Source organism: Ananas comosus, linkage group 10 (genome assembly GCF_001540865.1).
Source record: "Ananas comosus cultivar F153 linkage group 10, ASM154086v1, whole genome shotgun sequence".
Classification (NCBI taxonomy): domain Eukaryota; kingdom Viridiplantae; phylum Streptophyta; class Magnoliopsida; order Poales; family Bromeliaceae; genus Ananas; species Ananas comosus.
In genome coordinates this window covers 3,101,728-3,126,374 of record NC_033630.1, presented here as the reverse complement: position 1 = coordinate 3,126,374, position 24,647 = coordinate 3,101,728, and the positions used below count along the sequence as shown (strand labels likewise).

The following is a 24,647-nucleotide window of genomic DNA, read 5'->3' as shown; positions in this document are numbered from 1 at the left end:
TTTTAATAGTACAGATAGAATTTAATAGAACCGATCATCGATTCGAATACCACAACATTAAAAATAATTTAATAGCACGTAGAAGCGCTACATCAGCGGGCTCTATTTTTTTATAGGATAAACTTCAGATACCACCCCTATGGTTTTGCACTTTCTCACTTTAGTACCCTGTGGTTTAAAGCGTATTAAATTTACTACAACAGAATTAGGTTATAGGGACACATGTTTGGGACACTTTTGAGTAAGTGCCCCATTTATACTAAAACTTAAAAAAAACATCTACTAATGCCTAAATATAAAGCCCAATCCAACCAAAAATAAAAAATTACTCTACTCAACCCACCACACTCAGTCCATTTGGTCCGATTACAAACAGAAAAGAAAAATCAATTGTCATCTTTTCTTCTCTCTTCACTCAATCCACTGAAATTCTAGACGAAGAGTCTTTCCTGTTGTTCTCCTCCGCCACCGTAGCCAACGAGATAGAGTTTCGGCAGTTGCTAAATACTTAAATAAGTGTTGGTAAATTAGCAGCACTCTTTTAAGTTATAGCGACACTCTTTAACTGTCACTATATACCTAGCGACCCCACATATAGCAACACTTTTTAAAAGTGTCGGTAATTTTAGCTAGCAGCATTTTTTTGACATGTACTTACATTTAAAAGTGTCGCTATAGACCGTTTTTGTTGTAGTAATATTAGTGTCATATGATTTCATTTTTATCTTTTCGTCAGTTTCTCCGTTAATATTTCGTTAAAATACATACAAAAAATTTAAAATATTTCATCTAGATTTATCGAATATTTATTTTAGTACATTTTAGATTTAACTTTATCACTGATTTAACAAAAAAATTAATAAAATTAATAATAAAAAAATAAAAATAAAACTACAGATGTTAAATCGATACACTTTAAATTATTGAGTATTAAAGTGAAAAAATGTGAAACTATATGAGCGGTGTTTGAAGTTTTACCCATTTTTAAAGGGTGTATAATAGCACTGTTAAAAATGAATGGGTGATTCTGACTCTGGGTTCAATATCAAATCCTCGAGAAGCCAAACTCTGGGGTTAACATCAAATCGGAGTCAAATCAGAGCGTCAGCAGGTTTGGATGAAATCTGCACGTCCAATCCTACCTGCTCCATCGTCCTCGCTAATTATAACATTTTTTTTTTTCTTTTTTTTTCTTTTTTTTTACACTGATCGGATTTGATTTGACGGCACACGTGAAACGTCTTCTAGAAAACCGCGGCTCCAACAGCAAACCAACCCAACAGACGAGGAATTCTACACACACTTGCACTACGTCATCAATAACAAGTCAATCACATTTTTTCTTTTCAAACAAAAGTATAATAAAAATACCTTTTTACAATCATGATGGTACATATATTCTTAAAAAAATTAATTTGATTGGTTTGTTATGCCACGTGATACGGTCCTACCGTATCAATAGGGATAAACGATCACTTCGAGGGGATCGAACCTCCTAAAGAATTGAGAAGTAAAAAAGTAGAGAGAAGAGGTAGAAAGAGAAGACAAGATATGAGGAGAAAGAGACAATATTACTTTCTTATTTCTTGTAATTCCGGGTAACATTATATAGAGTCCAAATCCTTAAACTACTCCTAATCATACCTAATAAATATATTCCCAAACAAGATAACTGCCTATTCCTAAATATATTCCTAAATAACAAGATATTTAAATTTGAACTTGTTTATTAAAAGGAAACTATTAAAAAGGAAAGTTGGGGTCGCATCATCTCCTCCGCCCTCGAAAGCCACCTTGTCCTCAAGGTGGAAAATCCTCAAGCTTGTCTAATCCTTTTATATCATCTTCTCTATTTTCATCATGTTCGGCCTCGATTAAAAATAGTTGCTTTGATTTGCATCGATGTCCGGGTCTATATTTTTCATTACAATTGTAGCAAAGGCCTTGATCTCTTCTTACTTTCGCTTCAGCCGGTGTGAGGCGCTTTATAGGTGGAAGCGTCTCATTAGACATTGGTGTTGTAGAGGCAGACAAAAGAGAAGGCTTAGAATTTATAATACGATGTTGAGCTATCAACTTTTCCTCTTGTAGACGAGCAAGACCGATGGCTGCTGACATAGAAGTTGGTCGGAAGGCTCGGACATCATGCTTTAGGTCCTCCCTCAGCCCACTAACGAAGCAACTTATGAAAAATGCCTCAGTTAGTCCTGAAGTGCGATTGGCTAGCATTTCGAATCGAGCTTGATAGTCACGAACACTCTGAGTAGGTCCTTGTTGTAATTTTGATAATTCACCCATATAATCTTCATACATGGTTGGACCAAAACGAGTGCAGAGTGCTTCTACGAAATTTGTCCACGCTACAACTCCACTGCTTTTCTCAAACCATTGAAACCATTGCAATGCTTCCTTCTCCATATGGTACGATGCAAGTGGAACTTTTTGCGCGTCCAGTATTTGATTAAATTTAAAGAATTGCTCTGCTCGATACACCCATCCAGTTGGATCCTCGCCCTCAAATCGGGGAAACTCCAGTCTTGTGACACGAGGTATCACCATCATAGAGTTCTCCATAGTAGGAATCAATGTTCCTTCCTTGAACGGAGTAGGAAGAAGGGGACGACTTTTATCGGAACTTGCGGCGGATGTATTTTCGGACGGTGCTTGCGGTCGCACATCTATCTTTGTATTCATAGCGATAATTAAATTTTTAAGATCGTTAATAGAATCGCTAATGGATCTTACCTCGGTCTCCAGTTTGTTCAATCGAGTATCAATATTGTTCATTTCCTCCCGTCGTACAAACTCCCCGTCCATCTTTCGTAAGGATTCTTTTTTGGCTCGAGTCAGGACCATACAAGCTCTGATACCAAATGATACGGTCCTACCGTATCAATAGGGATAAACGATCACTTCGAGGGGATCGAACCTCCTAAAGAATTGAGAAGTAAAGAAGTAGAGAGAAGAGGTAGAAAGAGAAGACAAGATATGAGGAAAAAGAGACAATATTACTTTCTTATTTCTTGTAATTCCGGATAACATTATATAGAGTCCAAATCCTTAAACTACTCCTAATCATACCTAATAAATATATTCCCAAACAAAATAACTGCCTATTCCTAAATATATTCCTAAATAACAAGATATTTAAATTTGAACTTGTTTATTAAAAGAAAACTATTAAAAAGGAAAGTTGAGGTCGCATCACCACGCCATTAATATACCTATTGCATTTTAGAATTTTTCCCAACAGATAGACGCAGATTCATTCACCCACCCATCAGCCTAAGATCTCCACGTACGGCCAATTTTTGCCCACCCCTAACGCTCCGGGCTCCGGTGCGACCACCTTAAAATTTTCTCCATAATAATTATTTTTAGGGGAAACTTCAAACACCCCTAGGTGGTTACGTATTTTTTTACTTCAGTATCTTGTGATTTATAGTATATCGAGTTAATACCCTGTAGTTTCAAGTGTATCAAGTTAGGAACCTATGGTTTTATTTTTGTGTCAAGTTAGTACCCTGTGGTTTTAATTTTCTCTTTTTATTATTCATTTCGGAGTATATAATTTTAAAAAAAAATTAAACCACAGAGTACTAAAGTGAGAAAGTGTGAAACCATATGGTACTAACTTGACACACTTGAAACCACAGGGTACTAAAGTGAGAAAGTGCGAAACTACATTATACTAACTTGATATACTTTAAACCATAAAATACTAAAGTGAAAAAATACGAAACCACATAGGGTATTTGAAATTTCGTGTGTGTATGCGGGTGTGTGTTTTTCTCGTTCTTATTGAGCCGTGTGGGGGGAGGCGCGCGTGTGTGGGTGTGTGTGTGTGTTTTTCTCGTTTTTATTAAGCCCTTAACTGCTTTCATATTTTGTAGTTAAATTTATTTTTTTATTGAATAAAGCAGGTAGTATGCTATTTTTTTCTCAAAAAAAATAAAACAATTGATGGTTTAAATTTCTAAAGAACAACCATTATTTTATATTATTCATTATGATATAAAAATAAAAGGTTATGAATTTAAATTTCAACCTGCAGAATATTTGATCTTATTTAGTCTCCGTTCTTTTCCAGTCAAGGTGTAAAGAGGAGTCCTCTATATAATATTAGAACATCATTTTTTTTTTTTGTTATAGCTTAAAGAACAACAACGACTATTGAGCGGAAAGAACAAAAGGCAATTTTGAAATTAACTAATTTCATTGAGGAACAATATAATGATTCTACATTAAAATGATGAACAAAAAAAATTTGCTTTTACAATTTTGTTGGAGAGATAAATTTAATTAGATATCATTATTTTTACCTACTACTAGGAGGTGAGGGCCGTGTGCAGGGGTGTAAACGAGCCGAACACGAGTGAGTTGGGGTCGGCTCCGAACACGAGCTGGCTCGTTACAAGTAACATCAAGCTGAAAACATTCAGCTCGTGTTCGACTCGTTTATTAACAGGCCGAACACGGCCGGTCACGAGCTGGCCAGATGACAATAAATTAAAAAAGATTAAAATAAATATATATAAAAAAATAAAATTATAAAATTTTATCCATTAGACTTTGATCTAATAGTTAAAACTTTTACATATAAATGAGTCTGTTTATAATAAGCTCGCATTATATTTTTATTTTGCTAAAATTAAATATAAAATATATATATAATAATGTATATTATTGTATATATAAAATATAAATTAATAAATTATATAAATATAAAATATATGTATTCAAGCTGTTATCGAGCCGAACACCGAGCGAGCTAACCCTAACTCGTGTTCGCATCGTTTATTAAACGAGCTGAAAATCCAGCTCGATGTTCGGCTCGTTTACTAAACGAGCGAGCGATCTCGAGCTCATTTCGAGTCGAACACGAGTTGGCCTCGACGAACAGCGAGCTAGATTGCCCACCCCTAGCCGGTGTCGTGGTCGTGGGCAGCGGGCTTGTGATGTTTCGATCTGGGCATGGTTTGATCAGGACCGTCCAAAATCCCATCACAAACCCCATCATTTTGTGATCGGTGCTCAACTATGAAAGAGAGGCGTTTGTTCACACCGTATGGTTGAGCAGTAATTTTGCAAATTTATGAGATAGTGTTTATTAAGATGCCGAGTTCATTTCTTAGAAAAAAAAAAAATGAACAAAGCGGATTAGCTCTAATCTATTCTTTTTCTCTCACACTCAGAAAACTGATCCAGATTCAAATTCAGTAGTAAATAAAAATTTTCCAAATCCTACTTTAATTTTCTTTCGATTTGAAGAAATTACTTCGAATTTGACTAGATGGTAAATTTATACAAGCTAACAATATTTTAACAAAATTTTTTCTACTATCACAAATTTGAATTGGCAACACTTCTGCGTTTAACCGCACCAAAGGCTCATTTTGGTTCTCTTGCCCTTACCACAAGCTTGAAGATTTTCCAGCAGATTCCGGCAAAAACCAACTGAAGAAGCCCTAGCTGCCCTACTCAGCCCAGGCCTCATTCTAGCCTCTAAATGAGCTTAACAATTAATTTAAATCTCAAACTGTACATGCATGGCTAGTGCATAACTGACCACACAGTAATGTCGTAAACATAGTAATGACGCAGCAAATATAACACCATTTGAGACCATCCAAACTCTACAGTCTTTTTCAGCTACATCACATGGACCTCGTGTAACGACCCGACCCGCTAGTAACAATAACTCGTTGGTCCCAAACCACCGGCCCAAAATGCTTAAGCCTAGTTATTATTACTAGCGTGTAGGCCTCATATAAACTGATGGAAATCAGTCTCCCATCAGACCTTGACGTCTTCGTCGGGTCCAAACCAGATCACAGATAGACAGACAGACCAGGACCATTACCAGGCAATGTGAGATTCTAGAGATGGCTCCTACGGATTCAAGAGGTAGCTCCCACCAAATCCGTTGATATAGCACTTTGTCCTGCATAGTGCTTAGTTCTGTCACTATGTGATATTCTAGAGATGGCTCCTACGGATTCAAGAGGTAGCTCCCACCAAATCCGTTGATATAGCATTTTGTCCTGCATAGTGCTTAGTTCTGTCCTGCATAGTGCTTAGTTCTTACACTTTCGACTAGTATTCGTCTCTAATACTAATTACAACGACCCGACCCGTTAGCAACAATAACTCGTTGGGCCCAAACCACCAGCCCAAAATACTTAAGCCCAGTTATTATTACTAACATATAGATCTCATATAAACTGATCGGAATCAGTAACCCATCCGATGTGGGACTATTGGGGGCGTTACACCTCAACTTCAGTTTTTGAAATTCAAATGGCATACCAGGAGCACAAACATTGAGTACAAAGTGCGCTTTATTGTACTACATTCAAAAGAAACAATACTATGCAAAGAGGATAGAAGCCGAAGAGTTACATTACATGTAGATTTTCTTTCGAATCCATACATTTCTTCAAATTGTTGCTCAATGGCATGCCACTGTATTAGGAGAGGACCTCCTCAGCTTGTTCACTGCCACCTTTACCCTCTTCTTCTTTGCCAGCTTTCTCTCCAACTCCTTAACTCTATCGCCGAGTTCCGAAATAACCGCTAAGTGCTCTTTCCCTGAGTCGAGAAGTTTCCGTAACATCTCTCTCAGCTTCTCATTCTCCTCCATCAACTTCTCTTCATTGCTCATATTGATGGTCGGGATCGAGTTAACCGTAGGGACTGACAATATCTCAGCAGTTGATTCTGCTCCCCCTTCTTTTAGACCTTTCGTGTCTTCATCTTTGACAGGTGCTTCAATAGGAGGCTCAGAAGTTGGTTCTTCACAATGTGCATCTTCTTGCCTCTGCTCAACAGATTCATTAAAATTAGCTCCCACCGTTTTGCTCATCTCGCTTCCATTTTCAAGATTCTCTCCTGAATTGCGATCTCCGTCACACGATAGAGCTGAATCTTGTACCAAAGTCGAGTCATTCTCAATTAAATGCATCTCCAGGTTCTTCTTTGGCTCTGTGAAAGTACCAAGATCCTCAGTTTCTGGATGCACAAGAGCTGCAGTAGAAGTATATTCATCAACTGCTTTAACTTCTGAAGCATTTGCTGTGACGCTGCTTTCTTCTACCGACGGTAGTGTTTGAGGCTCAAGCTCTTCTTGTTTAGTATCAACTTCAATGTTCTGAGCAACAGGTGCCGTAGCTTGAGAATTGGGTGCATTTTCTCCCTTGAACTGTGCAGTCTCAAGCTCTTCTTGTTTAGTATCAGCTTCAATATTCTGAGCAAGAGGTGCTGAAGCATCAGAATTGGTTGATTTTTCTTCTGTAGAGGGTTCGGCAGATGCTATAAAATCAGCTGTACACTCAGTTTCCTGAGATACAGCCACAGCCTGTGTGTTGCCACTCTCAGAAGAATTAACTGATGATTTTCTCAGTGATCCCTCCTGAACTAAATGAAGCCCTTCTATATTTATGCCAGTAGATGCGAGAATAGAATCTTCAGCTTCCTCTTTATTTTCTACTGCTACCAATGGCCCGTCCAATGTCTTCGCCTTTACTTTGTCAGATTTTATATCTTTTCCAGCAACAGAATCAGAAGCTTGAATTTTCACAGAGCAAGCCCCTTCTGTTTCTGCTGGTGCTTCTCTTGGAGCAGAAACTGCCTCTTCGGCTTCTGCAACTAAAGAAGCTGGAGGGTTCATGCCTTCCTCCACTGCAATGGATGGTACTTCACTTGCTGATTCAGATTCCGAAAATAGAGCATCAGGCACATCTTTGTAGCCATTGAGTGACGTGAATACTATATCATCTTTCACTTGCATGGATTCTTCGGATGCGGACTCCTTTGCTTCACCTTCTTCTGATATCTCTTCATGCTTGCATTGCACAGTGCCGGATTTTTCGCTCTCAGCAAAGCATGCAACGTGGTTTTCATCAGATCCCTCTCCACACACTTGCTCAGAAGTGGCAAGAGAAGCTTGCTCTTCAGCATCTTTGTTAGTACTTCGTTCTTCAACCTTCACAAATTCATCCGTCATAGTTGATTGTTGACTCAAAGAATCGAGCTTCTCTTGTAGGCAAATAAGCTCCTTTGCCACAGATTTCCTCACCTCTCTTACACTCGGGTGTAAGCCCTGGTAGTGAGAATTAGTGTTAGTGAGAGGAAAATAAGCAAAAACATTTTTCCTAATTATTAGTGATAATAAGAGCAAAACTATCACACTAAATTACTTATCACTTGCAGACAGAAAAAGCAGCATAAATTTATCCTAAAAAAAAGGAAAAGGAAAAGCAGCATAAATCAACCAACATAATCTAGAGTAAGTTCCTTCTCCTTGAAATTTTCCTTGCAAGGATATTAAATTTAAGGCAACAAATTACAAAAGTTGTAACAATCTAATCAAAAGAGGAGAAAAAAAAATGTAACGTAAAAGAAAGGTAATATGGTGCATACCTGAATTGTATCAAGTTGCAATAGCAAATTCATGATGGTTTCACCAATAATCATCCGCTGCTTGGCATCCATCTCTGAAGAAGCTCCGGGGCTTTCTATTCGCTTCCTCACTTCTCCCACCTGTTCTTGAACACGCTTTATATTCCGAAGCTTCTGCAACGGTTGCCATTTCCTAACCTCATACCCCCTGTAAGCAGACTGAATAAGAGTTGCGGCTTCAGCTTCCGAAAAATCCATTCGTTGCTTTCTTTCCTCAACTTCACCACCTTTTATTTTCTCCTTGCATTCTTTATTCTCCTCAACAACCTGTTTCTCTTTCTCCAACTTCGCTTTCTCAAAAGCCTTCCTGTCTACTTTGCCTTTATAGCCATCTTTGCTTTTCCCACCATATTTTTCTCCGCCAACCTCCTCTGCATTTTTCTCTGGCACACCTTTCACAAAAACAACAGGCACAGTCTTATGGATCTTTTCCTTGGGCGCGTTCTCAGTTTGGATGATTTGTTCTTTTTCCTTCTGAGCACTCTCCTTTCCCTTACGACTAGGTGGGCTAGGAAATCTTGACGAACCATTTATAGACTTCTTTTTAGGTAATGGATCCACCCTTAAACATATAGGAGGCAACTTTGAAGACTTGACAGGCGATGATTGTTTGCTACCCAAAGAATCAGCTCCATTATCATCCTTCTTTTCATGGATGTTGGCCTTTCTCTTCCCATCAAGGCTAAGCTTCTTTTCATCACTTTCTCTCATCTCCACAACTGGAATGGTTCTACCATTTACTTCCTTCTCCGTCACAGCTTCTGGATGCTCATGTGTTCCCACCTTATCCTTCTTAGGAGCAGGTTTATTCACATTATTCTCATTTTCACCAAAATTAAGTGGAATGATCTTGATCTTTGGTGAAGAAATATCTTCTGAAGCTTTTGGGTCAACATTGATACTCTTCAAATCTTTAACCGCGTCATCTTGTTTATCATAACCAGGAACCCAAATTATCGGCCATGAGAATGGTGCAGCCTTCTGCGCGCTGATCAAATGGCCTTTATCATCTCCCCCCTGCCTCAAACCCTTCAAACTATTCATGTCTAGAGGAACCCACCTAGTCCAATTCTCCGGCTGTGCTTTAGAAGCCTTGTTGCCATCCATACCCTTCAAATAATTTGGTGGGATCCAGACAACCGGATGCGAATAATTTGGAAACCGAATCAAATCAGTGTTTTTGCTGTTATTACTCTGCTCAGTCTCAGGTTTTTGCTCTTCAATCTTCACATTGGTACTGTCTCTCGAATGACAAACATGGTTCGGGCACCCACAGCAATGGCCTTTACCCTTGTCGTAATCATATTGAGCTTGGTTAACCGAGTAATGAGGCGGGGAAACAAAATAAGCTGGGTACGATTCAGGGTAAGGCGGATATGGACCATGGTAGTAGGCTTGAGGAGGTGGTGGATAATGAGGGTATGGAGGTCTATAACTGTAAAACCCAGGTGGGTAGTTATGGTTACAGCAATCATTAAATTCAGCTGAATTTGAGTTATAAGGCCAAGGACCAAAAGGAGAGGTTGGCGAAGAATGGTCTACTCTCATTTGAGGAGGCCTAGTCTCCCAATTAGGGTATTGGTTATATGGACTTGGAGAGTGGTCTCTGTGATGAGGGTGATAGTATGGGTCCATGTATTTATAAGCTGGGTACATTATTTACCAGTTTGAGATAAGAGTAAAAACCAAGGAAAGGTACTTTAATCTGAAACCTGCAAATATCTATTCTGTTATTGCGCAGGTAACCTGTAAGATGAAAAATTATACAATTTTTAAGCAGCATTGCAATGCAAACGAAGGAAGAGGTCATAGAAAGCATACAATCAAAAGTACTGTAACAACTAATTATTTCTACTTTTCTAGGAGCTGTAACCATGAAAACCATTAAGATGTGATGCGTGAGCACAAACATAAAAACATTTCGAGCTTAAAATCTCACTAATCTATAGTCCTGAGCTTGAATTCGCCAAAACACAAAATCAGTTATATTAAACACGACTTATGTGAATCGTCGAATCTTTTTTCTTCTTTTTCTTTTTCTAATCATGTTTCATAACAGAACTTTCTACTCATTCTGAAGCCCACATGTTCAGCAACTAATATCGATCTCTCACAGCATAAAAATTTCTCAGATATAGACATTATAGCTATACTGCGATCGAAGAGCCGAAACAGCTCAAACAAATACCTACTATATTCTACAAGCCAAAGTCACCAAATTTACCAATTGGCGTCTTTTCTCTAGCAATTAGCTCAAAGATAATTGGAGACCAAGAACAGGAATCTGAACTATCCTAACAATTAGCTCAAAGAAAAACATTTCACGAATGCAGCAAAAATTAAGAATAATTTCGGAGACCCCCACAACTATAGACCATTTTGATTAAAAAAATGATTAAACATCCTTCAACTTTAAATTTTTTAACTTAAGCTATTTCACTCAATTAAATCAGAAAATTTCCTCAAAATAACAATTTTATCAAGTATCACACATTAACAACTAACAAATTCACACTCTCTTTATCTAAACAAATAGTCAAAGCAATAAAATTTAACAAAATTACTGATTCATTCATCAAACTCCACAATTAAAACAACTCGAATCCACACATATTTACCGAAAAAAAGGGAGATGGGGTTAAGCGAAATCCAGAGGATTCAACGAGTAGTACGAACGAATTACTCACCGATCAGAGAAATGTACGAAATTCGGACGACCCTCCGCGCGATCCAACGGGTACCAAGTGACTTCGAGACCAGAGCGAGCGCGATCCACAAACCCTAATCGCCCTTTTTTCCCTCTTTCTCAAGGTTTCGTAGACGTGTTGGGATATCTCGATATTTTTTGAATGGGGAAATGGCGTAGGAAATGGTGCGTATTTATAGTCCCCTGGTTACGAGAAGGGAGTGGGGGTTTCGAGAGGTTTCCTGAAGTGGGATGCGGTGAAATCCTCCTCCTTCTCGACCTTTCTTCGTGCATCGTTGCTGACGTCGCACGTTTCCGCTGGAAACGGTCAAATCGAACCACTCGTTTAGATACCGTTATTCTTCGAAAAACTTTAAAAAAATTTTAATTTTTTTTTAATTTTCCGTGAAAAATTTAGTCTTTTTCAAATTTTATTTTCAATTTTATATAAAATTAAAAATCATGTATTAAATTTGAAAAATAAAATATCATTTATCAAAAAATTTGAAAAATAAATTTTCAAAAAAATAATATTTTTATAAAACTAAAGTATAGATTTTTTTTTAAAGTTTTTTTGGAAGAATCAAAGACTTTTTTGGTAAACCAGCTGAATTTTTTAATTTGATAAAAAAAAAAGTTCAATCTATACCCTTATCCTTATTTTTTATATTATTTATTTTTTATCAAATAAAATAGAAAATAGAAAAAATTTTAATTTTACAGTTCTAGAAAAAAAACACCTGGCCACACATTCCTACGCTAATAAAATGTGAACTTTTTCGAGACATGTGATGCATTAGTTATATAGCTGAATTTATTTTTTCAATAAATAAAACAGATAGCATTTTATCTTTCCCTCCAAAAAAAAAAAAAAAAAATTCACCTGCGGGGTCGTCAAATCCGTTACTTCTGACGTGGCGAAACGGTGGGCCCCATCTGATCGGACACCTGCGCAGCGCGCGCGCCACAGGGACCGACCCCTTCGTACCCCACACTCCTTATCTCCTCGCTAAAAATTCCTCTTCTCCTCCAACTCCCAAACTCTCTCCCCTCCTCCTCCGCTCTAGAGAGAGAGAGAGAGAGAGAGAGAGAGAGCGCCCGCAATGCCGACTTTAAGCATACGCGAGGCGCTAATCGGCGCCGACTTTCATCCTCTCCGCCCAACGAAGCGATCGAGAGCTCCAATTTCTCCTCCTCCTCCTCTTTCCCCCGCTTCTCCGACGCAGAGGCTCTTCTGCGGAAGCTACTCCCGCAGGTATATAGAGTTCATCTTATCTTCCCCATGCTGTCTGAAGCAAAATCAGGCGATCCTCAACATCATGCAGGTATTTCAGACAGATTTCCAGGTGTAAACTTAAATCTGATACATTGTTCAGCCGCAGTCGCCAGCCATCTGCAACTTCACCTGACATTGTAAGCTCTTCGATCTTCGCATGCTTTGCTTTGGTTATTAGGGCGTAGTTCCAACTGCTGCTGCAGATTAACCTCCTCCTGCAGTTCCAACCGCAGCAGAGGCAGCAGTTGAATTTTAATGCATCGAACCAAACACCGGGGCATGAGTAGATAATATGACGGCATGCCACGATCATCGATATAGATCTTGGTAAAATCGTATAGAACTTACCCAAACTATGGACCATTTTGAGTTTGCTACCTAGCCTTTTTAAATTTTGATTTTACTATCCAAACTTTCAATCTGACTGATTTGAATTAGTCAACGATAATTTGACTTCAAAATTTAAGCTAATTACTGTAATGAATTTATAGCTGCGAGAATTGTATGAAGTATACTAACTGAACATGTAAAGATAAATAATACATACGAATTTTGAAGTCAAAGTGCTGTTAACTGGCTCAAATCATACAGAGTGAAAGGTTAGATAGTAAAATCCAAATTTTTGAAAGGTTGGGTAGTCGATTCAAAATAGTCCATACTTCAGGTAAGATCTATACGTTCTTACCTATAGATATTTGTTGTCATTTAGCGAAGTCCCTTAAAAGCTTCCTTGCATAAACTTAAATTATCTGTATAGATCCTTATTCTCCTCTGCATTTCAACTATTCTCAAGAATTGTCTGGATCTGAATTTATATTGTAGGACCTCAAATGCGTCGACTATGGCAGTGAGGCCGCTCTTGAGTTGATGAACTATGGCCATTCGTCGGAAGATAAACCCCCAGAAGATTCCGGTTTCCAGAGTGGGATTAAAATGACAATCTTAACAGCACTGCTTATATCGCTAGACTCTCAGCAAGCGGTTGCAAGTACGGAATTTGGCGGAGCACAGCTGATTAGTTATATGGGGGATCTTGGTGATATTAGTACAGGTTTTGCTTCAGTTAGGAGAACTTCCTTTTAACTTCTGATGCCAACATTCATGTTCCACAAGTGTTTGACAATTTGTTCTTTTCTTTCATGAAATATGCATGTTTTGCCTGCTCTGAAATAAGAAAAAAAAAATCTCTCTTCTCTTGATCTTTTTAGTTAATCATGCTCCGTAAAGGGAGCTATAATGTTATTATGACAAGGAACAAGCATATACTTCTTTATACACAGATGAAATGATGGATAAACTTCAAATTACCCTCCTGTGGTTTTGCTCTTTTTCACTTTGCTACTTATTTAACTATTCTGCGGTTTCGCTCTTTTTCACTTTGTCATGTTGTGTTTTAAAAAATTACACTTAACAACTTGTACAACAATGAAAAATTATATTTCTTATGCCTTCGTCAAGATGATCTGTTTCGTCACTTGCATTGAGGAGCTCTAGTTAATGCAGGAACGGTGCCTTTCCACTTGTATAGATGATACTTTAGAAGACCAAAACCTCTACAAACTGAAATTTACCAATATATATGTTCGAATTATTCATTGATCATGTATTTTGCATTTCTAATGCCATCTATGCTGTTAACATAACTTTGCAGGCCTTTTTGCTGATCTTCTTCTCCGAGTTGGGAGACAAAACATTCTTTATTGCTGTAAGGAGGGTTTCATCTAGATTCTATTACTGTTTATCTAGATTCTTTTACTGTTTATCTTTCTCTTCCTTTCTACTATATTGTGAATCTTGAATAATGTGAATAAATGAAGCACTTATGACTGTTGCACTTCAATACTTTTTTGAATAGGCACTTTTAGCGGCTAGAAATTCGGGAGCTGTTGTTTTCGCTGGCACATTTGGAGCTCTTGCGTAAGCACTTGATTGAATGGCAATCCTGATCAGTCTCTTTTAAGCTTTTCTCTTTATGCTTTTAATGCATTTGTTTCCATCAAATTATGTCTTTCGAATCATTTGACCAACTAAATAGAGAAAAGATACTAGTCATCTTCACTATCTGAATTTTGGACACCATTTTTTAATTTTATCTATAATAATGAAGCACCTAAAATATATAATTATATATACATTGCACATCTATTTTTATCATCTTGTTCTCATTGAGTAATGGAAGAGCATACTATCCTGAGAGGTATATGAATAATAAGAGATGATTTTCCTAGAAATTACTTGATGTATCAACTCTTAGGAATTCTCTCCGTTTGTCAGATGAGATGCTCTAACTTTTAAGAATGTGTGGAACTGAATTTATTGTGATTTACAGTGCAATGACAGTTGTATCTGTGGTTCTTGGCCGTGCATTTCACTTTGTCGACGGCATCATTCCATTTCGGTAATTGTGCCTACTGTTCTATATATTTATTGAGACAATTACACAAAAGCGTTGGCAAAATTATCTATATATACGTGAAATCTAAATATTGATATATACCCTCCAAAATCTTATTTCTTACATGTATATACTGATGTACTAATTAAGCAACCTTATTGGGAAAATCTTCTTTTTAACATAAAATTGGCTTGCTCCTAGGTATTGGATGACTTCAGCAAAATAATTAGGCATACAGTTATGTAAAAAACTGCACTTCGGAGAGGTATATATATGAAAATTAAGAATTTACATAGCTACATACATATTTATAGATGATTACAAAGATATATATGTAAGAGCATCTTCTTATTTAACCCCTTCATCTTCTTTTTTTTTTACTTGGAATCTAGATTTATCTCATTGGACTTGAATGGTTTCAGGTTTGGTGATATAGACTTTCCAATTGATGACTTTGCAGCTGTTTGCCTCCTGGTAACAACTATCACCCTGCAATATTGACATGTTAGTTATTAACCAAATTACAAAAAGTATGTTTTAAATTATTTTGATTGATTTTAGGTTTATTTTGGAGTCACTACATTACTTGATGCTGCTTCAGGTGATGATCAAAAGATTAAGGAAGAACAAGAGGAGGTACAAGTTGTTGTGCTAAACTATTGCCGTTCATCAGTTCCTTTATGTTTAGAAACACAACCATTTATTGCTTTCATCAAAATTCATTTTCTCTCTCTTAATATGAGCCTTTATCAATTTCTCTCTCTTAATATGCCATTTAATTTCCTGTTCTATTTCTTGGTATTTTCTGATCTTTCAAAGAATGATCCTGCTTTCAAATGCTTTCCTGTCTTCTTTATCATATTTGATAATCACAACCCGTTTATCCTTTCTTTCCTGTAGTTTTCCATAATTATCTACACTTTCCATTCTTCCTCGGCTTTTAAAAATGCTCGTGTTTGATTGCCCTTTAGTTTCTTAAAAATGCTCAGTCAAGTCACGGAGTACGATCGCACTTAAAGTTTCTTTTCGGCCGTTAGTACTCTTTTTGTTTATTATTTGCAGACATATTGTATATATATGTACACGGTGACTTGACTGATGAGTCTCTGACATGATAAGAACCTTCAAAGATACCATCTTTCATTATCATACAACTTGGCAATTGCACAGAATAGATCACATAGTTTGTTAATAGTTAAAAATTTCTGAGATGGTAACGACATATGAGCTGATTCATGGACCATCTTCATTATTCAAATAAAAATTTAGTTTCTTCTGAAAATGGTTGTTGTGGATTTTTTTTTTTATACAAAAGACATGGCAGAATGGTCATTTGGTCACCTGTAACGGATTAATTTACAAACACTGAACTTAAATCAACATTATACAAGAATGTTCCTCTTTTGGTGCGTCTTCTAATTTGAGCCAAATATGACTTCTCAGATTTAAAAAAATTCTTGTCTTGCTTTTCTAAATTCGGTTAATTACAAAATGTTTTCAGCAAAATTCCTTGTTTAAAAGTTTCTCCAATGCAAAATAATTCCAGGCTGAACTAGCAATTTCAGAGTTATCAGGAAATGGCGCAGGAATCATGGCTGTGGCCAGTACAGTAATCAGCACTTTTCTTTTGGTTTTTGTTGCCGAATGGGGTGATAAATCATTTTTCTCCACAATAGGTGGGTCTCTAATTAATCAAACAGTATGATAGAATCAATTGTTAGGATTAAAGTTTCGGCACATTAAGACATAATTCTCTTTCTCGCTTTTTTTCCTTTTCTTTTCTCTTTGCAGCACTTGCTGCAGCTTCTTCTCCTCTTGGTGTTATCGGAGGCGCACTAGCGGGTCATGCTCTTGCAACTCTGGTAAAATTTGGAACATCAAAGTTATATTTACATATCGTAAAGTAAAACTTTACAGGGAATTTCGCTGAAAAAAATGTTGTATCTAATAGGCTACTAAATCTAATGTATTTACAAAATTTGCAGGTTGCGGTTCTCGGGGGCTCTTTGCTTGGGACATTTCTGTCTGAGAAGGTATGTATTGCATTTTAATGTCTCTTTCTGTTAAAGCAGCTCCTGCATGTAATTTTCACAAACTCCAGAATATGTACATCAAACATACAGAATGTTTATTAGCACTGAGGCACAATTAATCTCCATTTGTTGGACTTATTGTAGATTATTATAAACATGAGCTGCGAAACTTGCTAACCCAAGAAAAGACGCAAAGCGAGAGATATAAACAATGAATATTTGGAATTTTGCTATTAGAGGAAGCTGAAATGATTGTCAATGTCTCAAAAGCGAAATCTCCGATTGAAGCTTCTGCTTCTGCTTTTACTAAATGATTAAGTAAATTTGGAGCTTCCGCTTGCGTGGTTGGAGGAAGCTGTTGTGGAAATATCTATGGAGTAGTTTTCCGAAGTTCTTTAAACAGCTTTACTTAAAAAGCACTTCTACAAAAGTTTCAGTCCGGCCAAACGATCCCCAAGCTTTTTATATATATTTTTTAATTCTTTTGCTGAAACCTCTACACCTAGCTTTCTTCATGTCTTATCTAACCTAGTAACATTAACAAGTTGTCTTGTGTGCCTGCAGGTTATTGCATATGTTGGAGGGTCTCTATTTTTACTCTTTGCTGCAGTAACTTTAATAGAGATTGTGACTTAGCCGGAGTTTCAATCACCGCTAACAGAGCTGGTAAGCATAAAATACCAAGCCTAACAGTATCAGATTAGCAGAGTAGATTCATTAAACTTGATCGAATCTGCTACAAGCATATTTATCAAATTTACTCATATCAATCATAGATGTTTGGTTCGGTAATATATTTCGGCCTTAAATAGGAATCGCGGTGAGTATCTCGCACTCTAACCACTTGTTTGTGAGGAATCCCACTTCGAATCTCGTTCCAAAGTGGAATGAGAATCGTATAATTCTTGATTTGCATCCAGCTTGGATGAGCAGAACCTTATCCCCAGGTACAATGAGCAACCACTCATTCCACTCCATACAATGGTTGCAAATCAAATGAGTTAAATATTATCGGCCAATTCTCATTCTAATTCCATCCTGCTTTGTAATTTCAATTGCTAACGAAATATATAGACTTAACCAGATTCAATAAAAGTAACTTTTACAGATGCTATATATATGTTGGTAGATTAAAAAAAAAGAAAAACTTCAAATACCACCCATATATGGTTTCATACTTTTCTCACTTTAATATCATATGGTTTAAAATATATCAATTTAGTATCATGTGATTTTATTTTTATTTTTTTATTATCTATTTTAATAATTTTTTTAGTGACGAAGTTAAAACTAAATGATACTAAAGTGAATATTCGATAAACCTAGGTGGGGTACCTGAAGTTTTCTGTATATAATTTAACGAAATATTAACGAAATATTAACGGAGAAGCTGACAGAAAGATAAAAATGAAATCACAGGGCATAATTTGATATATTTTAAACCATAGAATACTAAAGTGAAAAAGTGCGAAATCACATAGGTGGTATCTGAAGTTTACCCTAAAAAAAATAAAAAATAAAAAAGCATCTATTTAATTATTTCATTTTGTTTTTTTTTTGGCATAAAAATATCATATCATTTTCATTTTTCCTTTCTAGGTTCATTGTACCTGCCCAGAAACTGGTGGGGTATGATTGGCACAGAGTCAACTTAAAAAAATCTAGTACCTTTGAGAGATCCACCAAAATCCAAGGGGGCCCTCCACGTCAGCAACCTACCATCCAGGCCACGTGAGAGCCACGTGCTAGAGACCACTGTTTATGGTGAATGCTCCAGGTCCACTTCCACAACCCCACAAAACCCAGCATCTACTATAATCTCCCTTTTTATTTAAAAAAAACATAAAATTTTGGACCTTTTTCTCTTTTCTCCACTATTAAGGATAGTGGTGTTTGTTATTTTAGTACACTTCATTATTTTCGCACGAGACTAAGACCTCCACCATAAACCATGAACTTTTCATTTTTCTTTTTGGAGATAAGTTTCAATTCTTTTTACTGTAGTTCGAAAAAATTAAACTTAGCTATCGTATAATTTTATTTTTATTTTATTAAAAAAATCTGCGGGATGAATAAAATAGAAAAGTGAAATTTATTGAAAATCATATGATGATATTCTGTTTAACGATATATTCTTGTTTAATAAAAAAAACAAAATTAATAACGAAGTAAAAGTACGTTAAACTACAAAACAACTAAGTATAATTTTTGAATTATATGATGATAAAATAAAAATATACTCAATTACATAAATTTTTTTAATAAATTACATAAAAAAATGCTAAATTATATGATGAAAAAAGAAAATTGGGTTTCAACATATTCCACGTGTGGCGGAGCAAAAGGGGAAAGGACATTAGGATTAAAAAGGACAATATTCCATGTGACAAGTTGGAACTTCCCATTAGCCCACAACGATCCTTTTTCTTTTTCTTTTTTTTCTCTTTACAGCTTTTATATATAATTGGGTTCCTGTACTTTTAAAAGTATTAAATTATTAATGCTCGTAGATTTTTGACTATTGGATTAAGAAATATGCAGTCAGGATGATATGAACCTCTTAGGGTTGAGTGGATGGTTAGTTGAATAATATGATCTAACAGATGAAAATAATTAACGGGATAAATTTAACGGTAAAAAATTTGCAAACACCAAATGCTTGGTATTTGTACAAGCACCATAGCCTCGCGCTCTCTCTCTCTCTCTCTCTCTCTATATATATATATATATATGGGATAGGAGGTGGCAAGCCACCTCGCTAAGTGGGGAAAGTGATTTGGTCCCATTTTAGGTTTAAATTACTCATATACTTTAGTTGAAATATGGAAGGTAAATTGTGCTACTATTCCTAAACTTCTAGTTAAGTTTTAATTTGGTCCTCAAATGTTTAAGTTAGATATCAGTGTTTTCAAATACGTTAGAAATACTTTACTTAGTCCTTACTTTAGAAAATTTTAAAAAATTATTACTTGTCTCTAATTTATTCTTACACTTCTTTTTCTTGTAAATAGAAAAAAGAGAAGAAGACTGCAACATAGTAGACGTTGAAAAATGAAATATTATATGAGATAAAGATAGCAAAATATGCGGCTTTCAGATTTATTGCTTGTAGGTGATATTTTTTTGGGAAAACTTCAAAAAACCCCCCTGTGGTTTCATAGTTTCTCACTTTGCCCCCATGTGGTTTAAAATATATCAAATTGCTCATATGTGGTTTCGTTTTTATCTTTTCAGTAGCTTTTTCGTTAATATTTCATTAAATTATATACAAAAAATTTCAGATACCCATCTAGATTTATCAAATATTTACTTTAGTACCCTTTAATTTTAACTTTATCACTGATTTAAGAAAAAAAAATAATGAAATTGATAAGAATAAGAGAAAAAAGAAACCACAGGGGGACAAATTGATACATTTTAAACCACAGGGGGGCAAAGTGAGAAACTACGAAACCAGAGAGGGGTTTTTTGAAGTTTTTCCTATTTTTTTTTCTTAGTATAAATACTAGAGTAAAACACTATTAACAATTTAATTTCGAATTGAAAAGTTTAAAATCCACAAATACAACATAACCCAAATATTGTGCAATTTACCTAAATATGAAATATCCACTCTAAGAACTAATTGGTTTATATGTGGTAACTTTTTTTTTTTGCATGGAAAAGTTACATTATTCTCATATTTTATATATATATATATATATTTTTAAACTATTGTACTCCCCTCTAAAGCAAATGACTATGTTTAGCTGGATATTTTTTTTCTCCCCTATCATTAATTAGATGGAAAATATACTTTAGAATCTTTTAGGCAAAGAAAACACTTTTTGTCTTTCACATGTTGGTAGATCTAAAATTTTTTTAAAAAATATCTTTTTTTTGAGAAAACTTCAAAAAACCCCCCGTGGTTTCGTAGTTTCTCACTTTGTTTCCCTGTGGTTTAAAATGTATCAAATTGCTCCTCTGTGGTTTCGTTTTTATCTTTTCAGTAGCTTTTTCGTTAATATTTCATTAAATTATATACAAAAAACTTCAGATACCCATCTAGATTTATCAAATATTCACTTTAGTACCCTTTAATTTTAACTTTATCACTGATTTAAGAAAAAATAATAATAAAATTGATAAGAATAAGAGAAAAAAGAAACCACGGGGGGGCAAATTGATACATTTTAAACCACATGGGGGCAAAGTAAGAAACTACGAAACCACAGAGGGGGTTTTTGAAGTTTTTCCTATTTTTTTTTCTTAGTATAAATACTAGAGTAAAACACTATTAACAATTTAATTTCGAATAGAAAAGTTTAAAATCCACAAATATAACATAACCCAAATATTCTGCAATTTACCTAAATATGAAATGTCCACTCTAACTAATCGGTTTATATGTGGTCACTTTTTTTTTTTGCATGGGAAAGTTACATTATTCTCATATTTTTTATATGTTTTTTTAACACTATTGTACTCCCCTCTGAAGCAAATGACTCTTTTTAGCTGGATTTTTTTTTTTCCCCTATCATTAATTAGATGGAAAATATACTTTAGAATCTTTTAGGCAAAGAAGACACTTTTTGTCTTTCACATGTTGGTAGATCTATTTTTTTTAAAAAAAAAAATTTAAAAATTTTAAAAAAAGACATGTTGGTAGGATCCTGTACTGCTAAAGAGATTCAACCCGTACTAAAACGCATCATCAATCACAGTTTATTATTTAAAAGGTTATAAAAGATTCGCTTTCACTTTATATTGTTTTCCCCTTTTTTTCTGCATTTAAAATTACATTATTTACTATTTTATATTTTATTATTATTTTAAATAAATTTAAAATTTTAATAAAATCGGTAACTTAGATTGTAAAATTTTACAAAAAATGAATCCATTAATTGTTCTACATCCATTGTATTAGTCTAATTGATAGCTCAAAAATGCGAGATTATTTTTATCTGAAAAAATGTATTTCAGGGTTATTTTAATTTTCAAAAAAGTGAAAAAAAAGTTTTCGACAAGTAATATTTTATGAAAAATTCTTTTTTGCTTTCTGTTCCATTTGATTTCAATAAAACTAATTTTTTAAATTTTATTTTCAAATTTCATGAAAAGTAAGAATTTTCGTTATTCAAGAAATCATGAAAACAACAACACTAGTTTTTCGTGAAATCTAAAAACAATTTGAAAAAAACTATTCTTTGGAATCAAACGGGTGAAAAAACTGAGAAAGAGATTTTTCATGAAAATGTTTTTTCATAAATAAATTTTCAAATTTTTTCGAGGAACCAAATAGCTTTAGGTTTTTTTTTTATTATTTTTTGCATATGAATTTCAACAAATAGATACTAACAAATCTGTGAAAATCTTAATTAATATTATGGTAACAAATTTATAAGGTTTATATATTTTGAATGCCATACATTAACAACATGTAAGAATAATTTTTATAAAAGTCATTATATTGATGGTGTCTCTACAGAAAAAAAAGGAAAATATATATATACAGGTATTTTAAAGTTTTATTTTTACATTCTCATATAGCACGAATGGAAAAAAAAAAAAAAAAAGATTTTTAAGGGTACGTACAAAAATACCAAGTTTGACATGCAAATACCACAACATACACATAAATAAAAAGAATATTTGCATAATATTTGAAAAGAATAAGATATTCGTGCAAACGTACATATTTATTTTAATAATGGAATATCTGAATTAAAAATCGGAGCTGGTGGATATAATCTACATTATTCAAATTAATTCAAAATTACTTTTATAATTTTTAATATTATTTATCAAAGTGATCAAATAGGTGCAATATGCAAAATTTGAAAATTTGGTTGTTTATAAAAAAAAATTATCAAAAATTTATGCGATTTGAATTATTTTATACGGTTAAACTTTCAATTCTATCATACGGGCCATTGAATTTATTAATTTTAAAAATTTTCAATCACTAAATTAATAATATTAAAAAATATTAAGCATCATAGTTAGTGAATTACTTTTAATCCTTTCATTCTAAGTGTTTAATAATTTAAAAACAAAAGAAAAGTTCTTAAATAATTTCTAAATAGTGTAACAAAATGTACAAAATTTATCTGAACTATTGATCATTTTGAATCTGCTATTCGATCTTTTAAAAAATAATTTTATTAGAAAACCTTTCAATTTGTTTGATTTGAGCGAATTAACAGCAATTTCATTTTAAATTGCACTATGTGAAAATTGGAATTGGATATAAATACTATTAATAGTATTTGGGTTCTTCTGCTATCGAGTTTTTAACCCTTGAATTAAAAATTATAGAATTAGGATGAGAGTGGTCTCTCTAGGGTTGAGTGAGTGGTTGGTTGAATAGTATGATCTAAAGGGTGGAATTAATTAAAGAATAGATTTAACGGCTAAAAAATCGATAACAAAAGAACTCAAATACTATTAATAGTAATCCAGCTCAACTCTGTGAAAATTATATGAAATATACTAACTAAATCTGTAAAGAAAAATGATGCATTTAAAATTTAAAGTTAAAATATCGCCGACTGAGTCAAACAAACAAACTAAAAGGTTGGACAGTAAAACTAATTTTTCTTAAAAAAAAGAATAAGTAGTCGAATTAAAACAGTCCATAGTTTAGATAGGTTCGTTGCATTTTTATCTAAGGTTAATTGCATACAGCTTTCTGTAAATATAGCAAATTGCAAATATATGTCTGCAAAGTTCAACTTTTTTTATGTTATCCCTACAAAAATTCTGATGTTTTCAAATATGCCCCTACTGTTAGGATCCGTTAGAAAAATTTAGTTAATCATAGGTAAAATATTTAATCCTTGTTAGTCAATGAGGTAAATTGACATTTTTACCCCTCTTATATCATACCTTCTTCAATCAATCAAAACAATATCAATAGAAACTCTTTTTTTTCTTCCTTTTTCTTTCTCTCCTTCATGCTAGTTTCGAATCCGTAACTAGAATTTCTCCATCTCCATTCATCTACGACGTGTGTTGTTTCGTCCATATCAAATGCATGTTACTTCTATATTCAATTTTTTTTATAATTTTTTTTCTCAAAAAAAAGTTTAGAAGAAAAAAGTGAGGGAAGAGGCTGCAACAATGTTGGATTAGATAGGATTTTAAAGAGAAAAAAGATGACTATTGAAAATTTTTTAGGGGTCATTTCTACACAATTATAGCAATTTTGACTTTTAGAGGAACATATTTGTGATGACAAAATTGACATTTTACTTATCTGCTATTAAAAATAAATAGTTTTTTAACAGTAACAAATCAGTATTACTGGATTTTTTATAAGAATAAGGAAAAAGTCAAATTTTATAGAAATATATTTATTATTCGATAGGTTTAAAATGAACAATTAACTATTTTATCTATTACATTTTAAATAAATAAGAAAAAGTTTTTTTTTTTTTTTTGAAATGAAGACCAAGATGCGGTGGGCCCCGGGGCCACGTGTCCAAAGTCCCCGCATTCACTTACGGCACCGAATAGGATACCGCGAAAGTGACTTCGAAGCCGCTGCGAACACCCGCGGTGATCCGCCTCAACAAACCCGGTCGTTTCGCGTTGCCCACTGCGGGCCCCACCACTGCGTTTCCCCGTTCTATTCCTATTCCGCGTTTCTACCGCGTTTCCCCACTGTGACGCAGCGGGTGACGTGGGATCGCGCCCCCCTCACGAGTCACGACCGCATCGCCACGCCGCGGGCCCCACCCCCTTACCGTGCGCGGCGTGCTCTAATGTGCGCGGATATGCTCCACACCTTCGCGCATTACGCACCCTTCGAGGCTC

General features: G+C 34.7%; 2 protein-coding genes across 2 annotated transcripts; one reads left to right on the top strand and one right to left on the bottom strand.

Moving 5' to 3' along the window:
• LOC109716125 (BAG family molecular chaperone regulator 6) lies at positions 6,270 to 11,313 on the bottom strand. The gene is made up of 3 exons (XM_020241442.1): positions 11,148 to 11,313; positions 8,422 to 10,206; positions 6,270 to 8,101 (listed from the first exon to the last, which is right to left on the bottom strand). Exons 2-3 carry the CDS (start codon positions 10,114 to 10,116, stop codon positions 6,452 to 6,454), a joined length of 3,345 nt encoding a protein of 1,114 aa, XP_020097031.1. The 5' UTR covers positions 10,117 to 10,206; positions 11,148 to 11,313; the 3' UTR covers positions 6,270 to 6,451.
• Positions 12,209 to 18,853, top strand: LOC109716758 (GDT1-like protein 1, chloroplastic). The gene is made up of 13 exons (XM_020242314.1): positions 12,209 to 12,401; positions 12,472 to 12,559; positions 13,245 to 13,484; positions 14,074 to 14,127; positions 14,278 to 14,339; positions 14,752 to 14,820; positions 15,240 to 15,291; positions 15,379 to 15,453; positions 16,364 to 16,493; positions 16,609 to 16,679; positions 16,803 to 16,850; positions 17,415 to 17,516; positions 18,450 to 18,853. Exons 1-12 carry the CDS (start codon positions 12,250 to 12,252, stop codon positions 17,484 to 17,486), a joined length of 1,113 nt encoding a protein of 370 aa, XP_020097903.1. The 5' UTR covers positions 12,209 to 12,249; the 3' UTR covers positions 17,487 to 17,516; positions 18,450 to 18,853.

What these genes read in the sequence shown, in the direction of transcription:
- LOC109716758 (XM_020242314.1), top strand. Translation starts at nt 12,250, where the DNA reads ATGCCGACTTTAAGCATACGCGAGGCGCTAATCGGCGCCGACTTTCAT. An exon ending in TTGCAGCTGTTTGCCTCCTG is followed by an intron (nt 15,292 to 15,378) that starts GTAACAACTATC and finishes GATTGATTTTAG; the next exon opens with GTTTATTTTGGAGTCACTAC. An exon ending in GTCATGCTCTTGCAACTCTG is followed by an intron (nt 16,680 to 16,802) that starts GTAAAATTTGGA and finishes CAAAATTTGCAG; the next exon opens with GTTGCGGTTCTCGGGGGCTC.
- LOC109716125 (XM_020241442.1), bottom strand. Translation starts at nt 10,116, where the DNA reads ATGTACCCAGCTTATAAATACATGGACCCATACTATCACCCTCATCAC. An exon ending in TGCAACTTGATACAATTCAG is followed by an intron (nt 8,102 to 8,421) that starts GTATGCACCATA and finishes TCTCACTACCAG; the next exon opens with GGCTTACACCCGAGTGTAAG.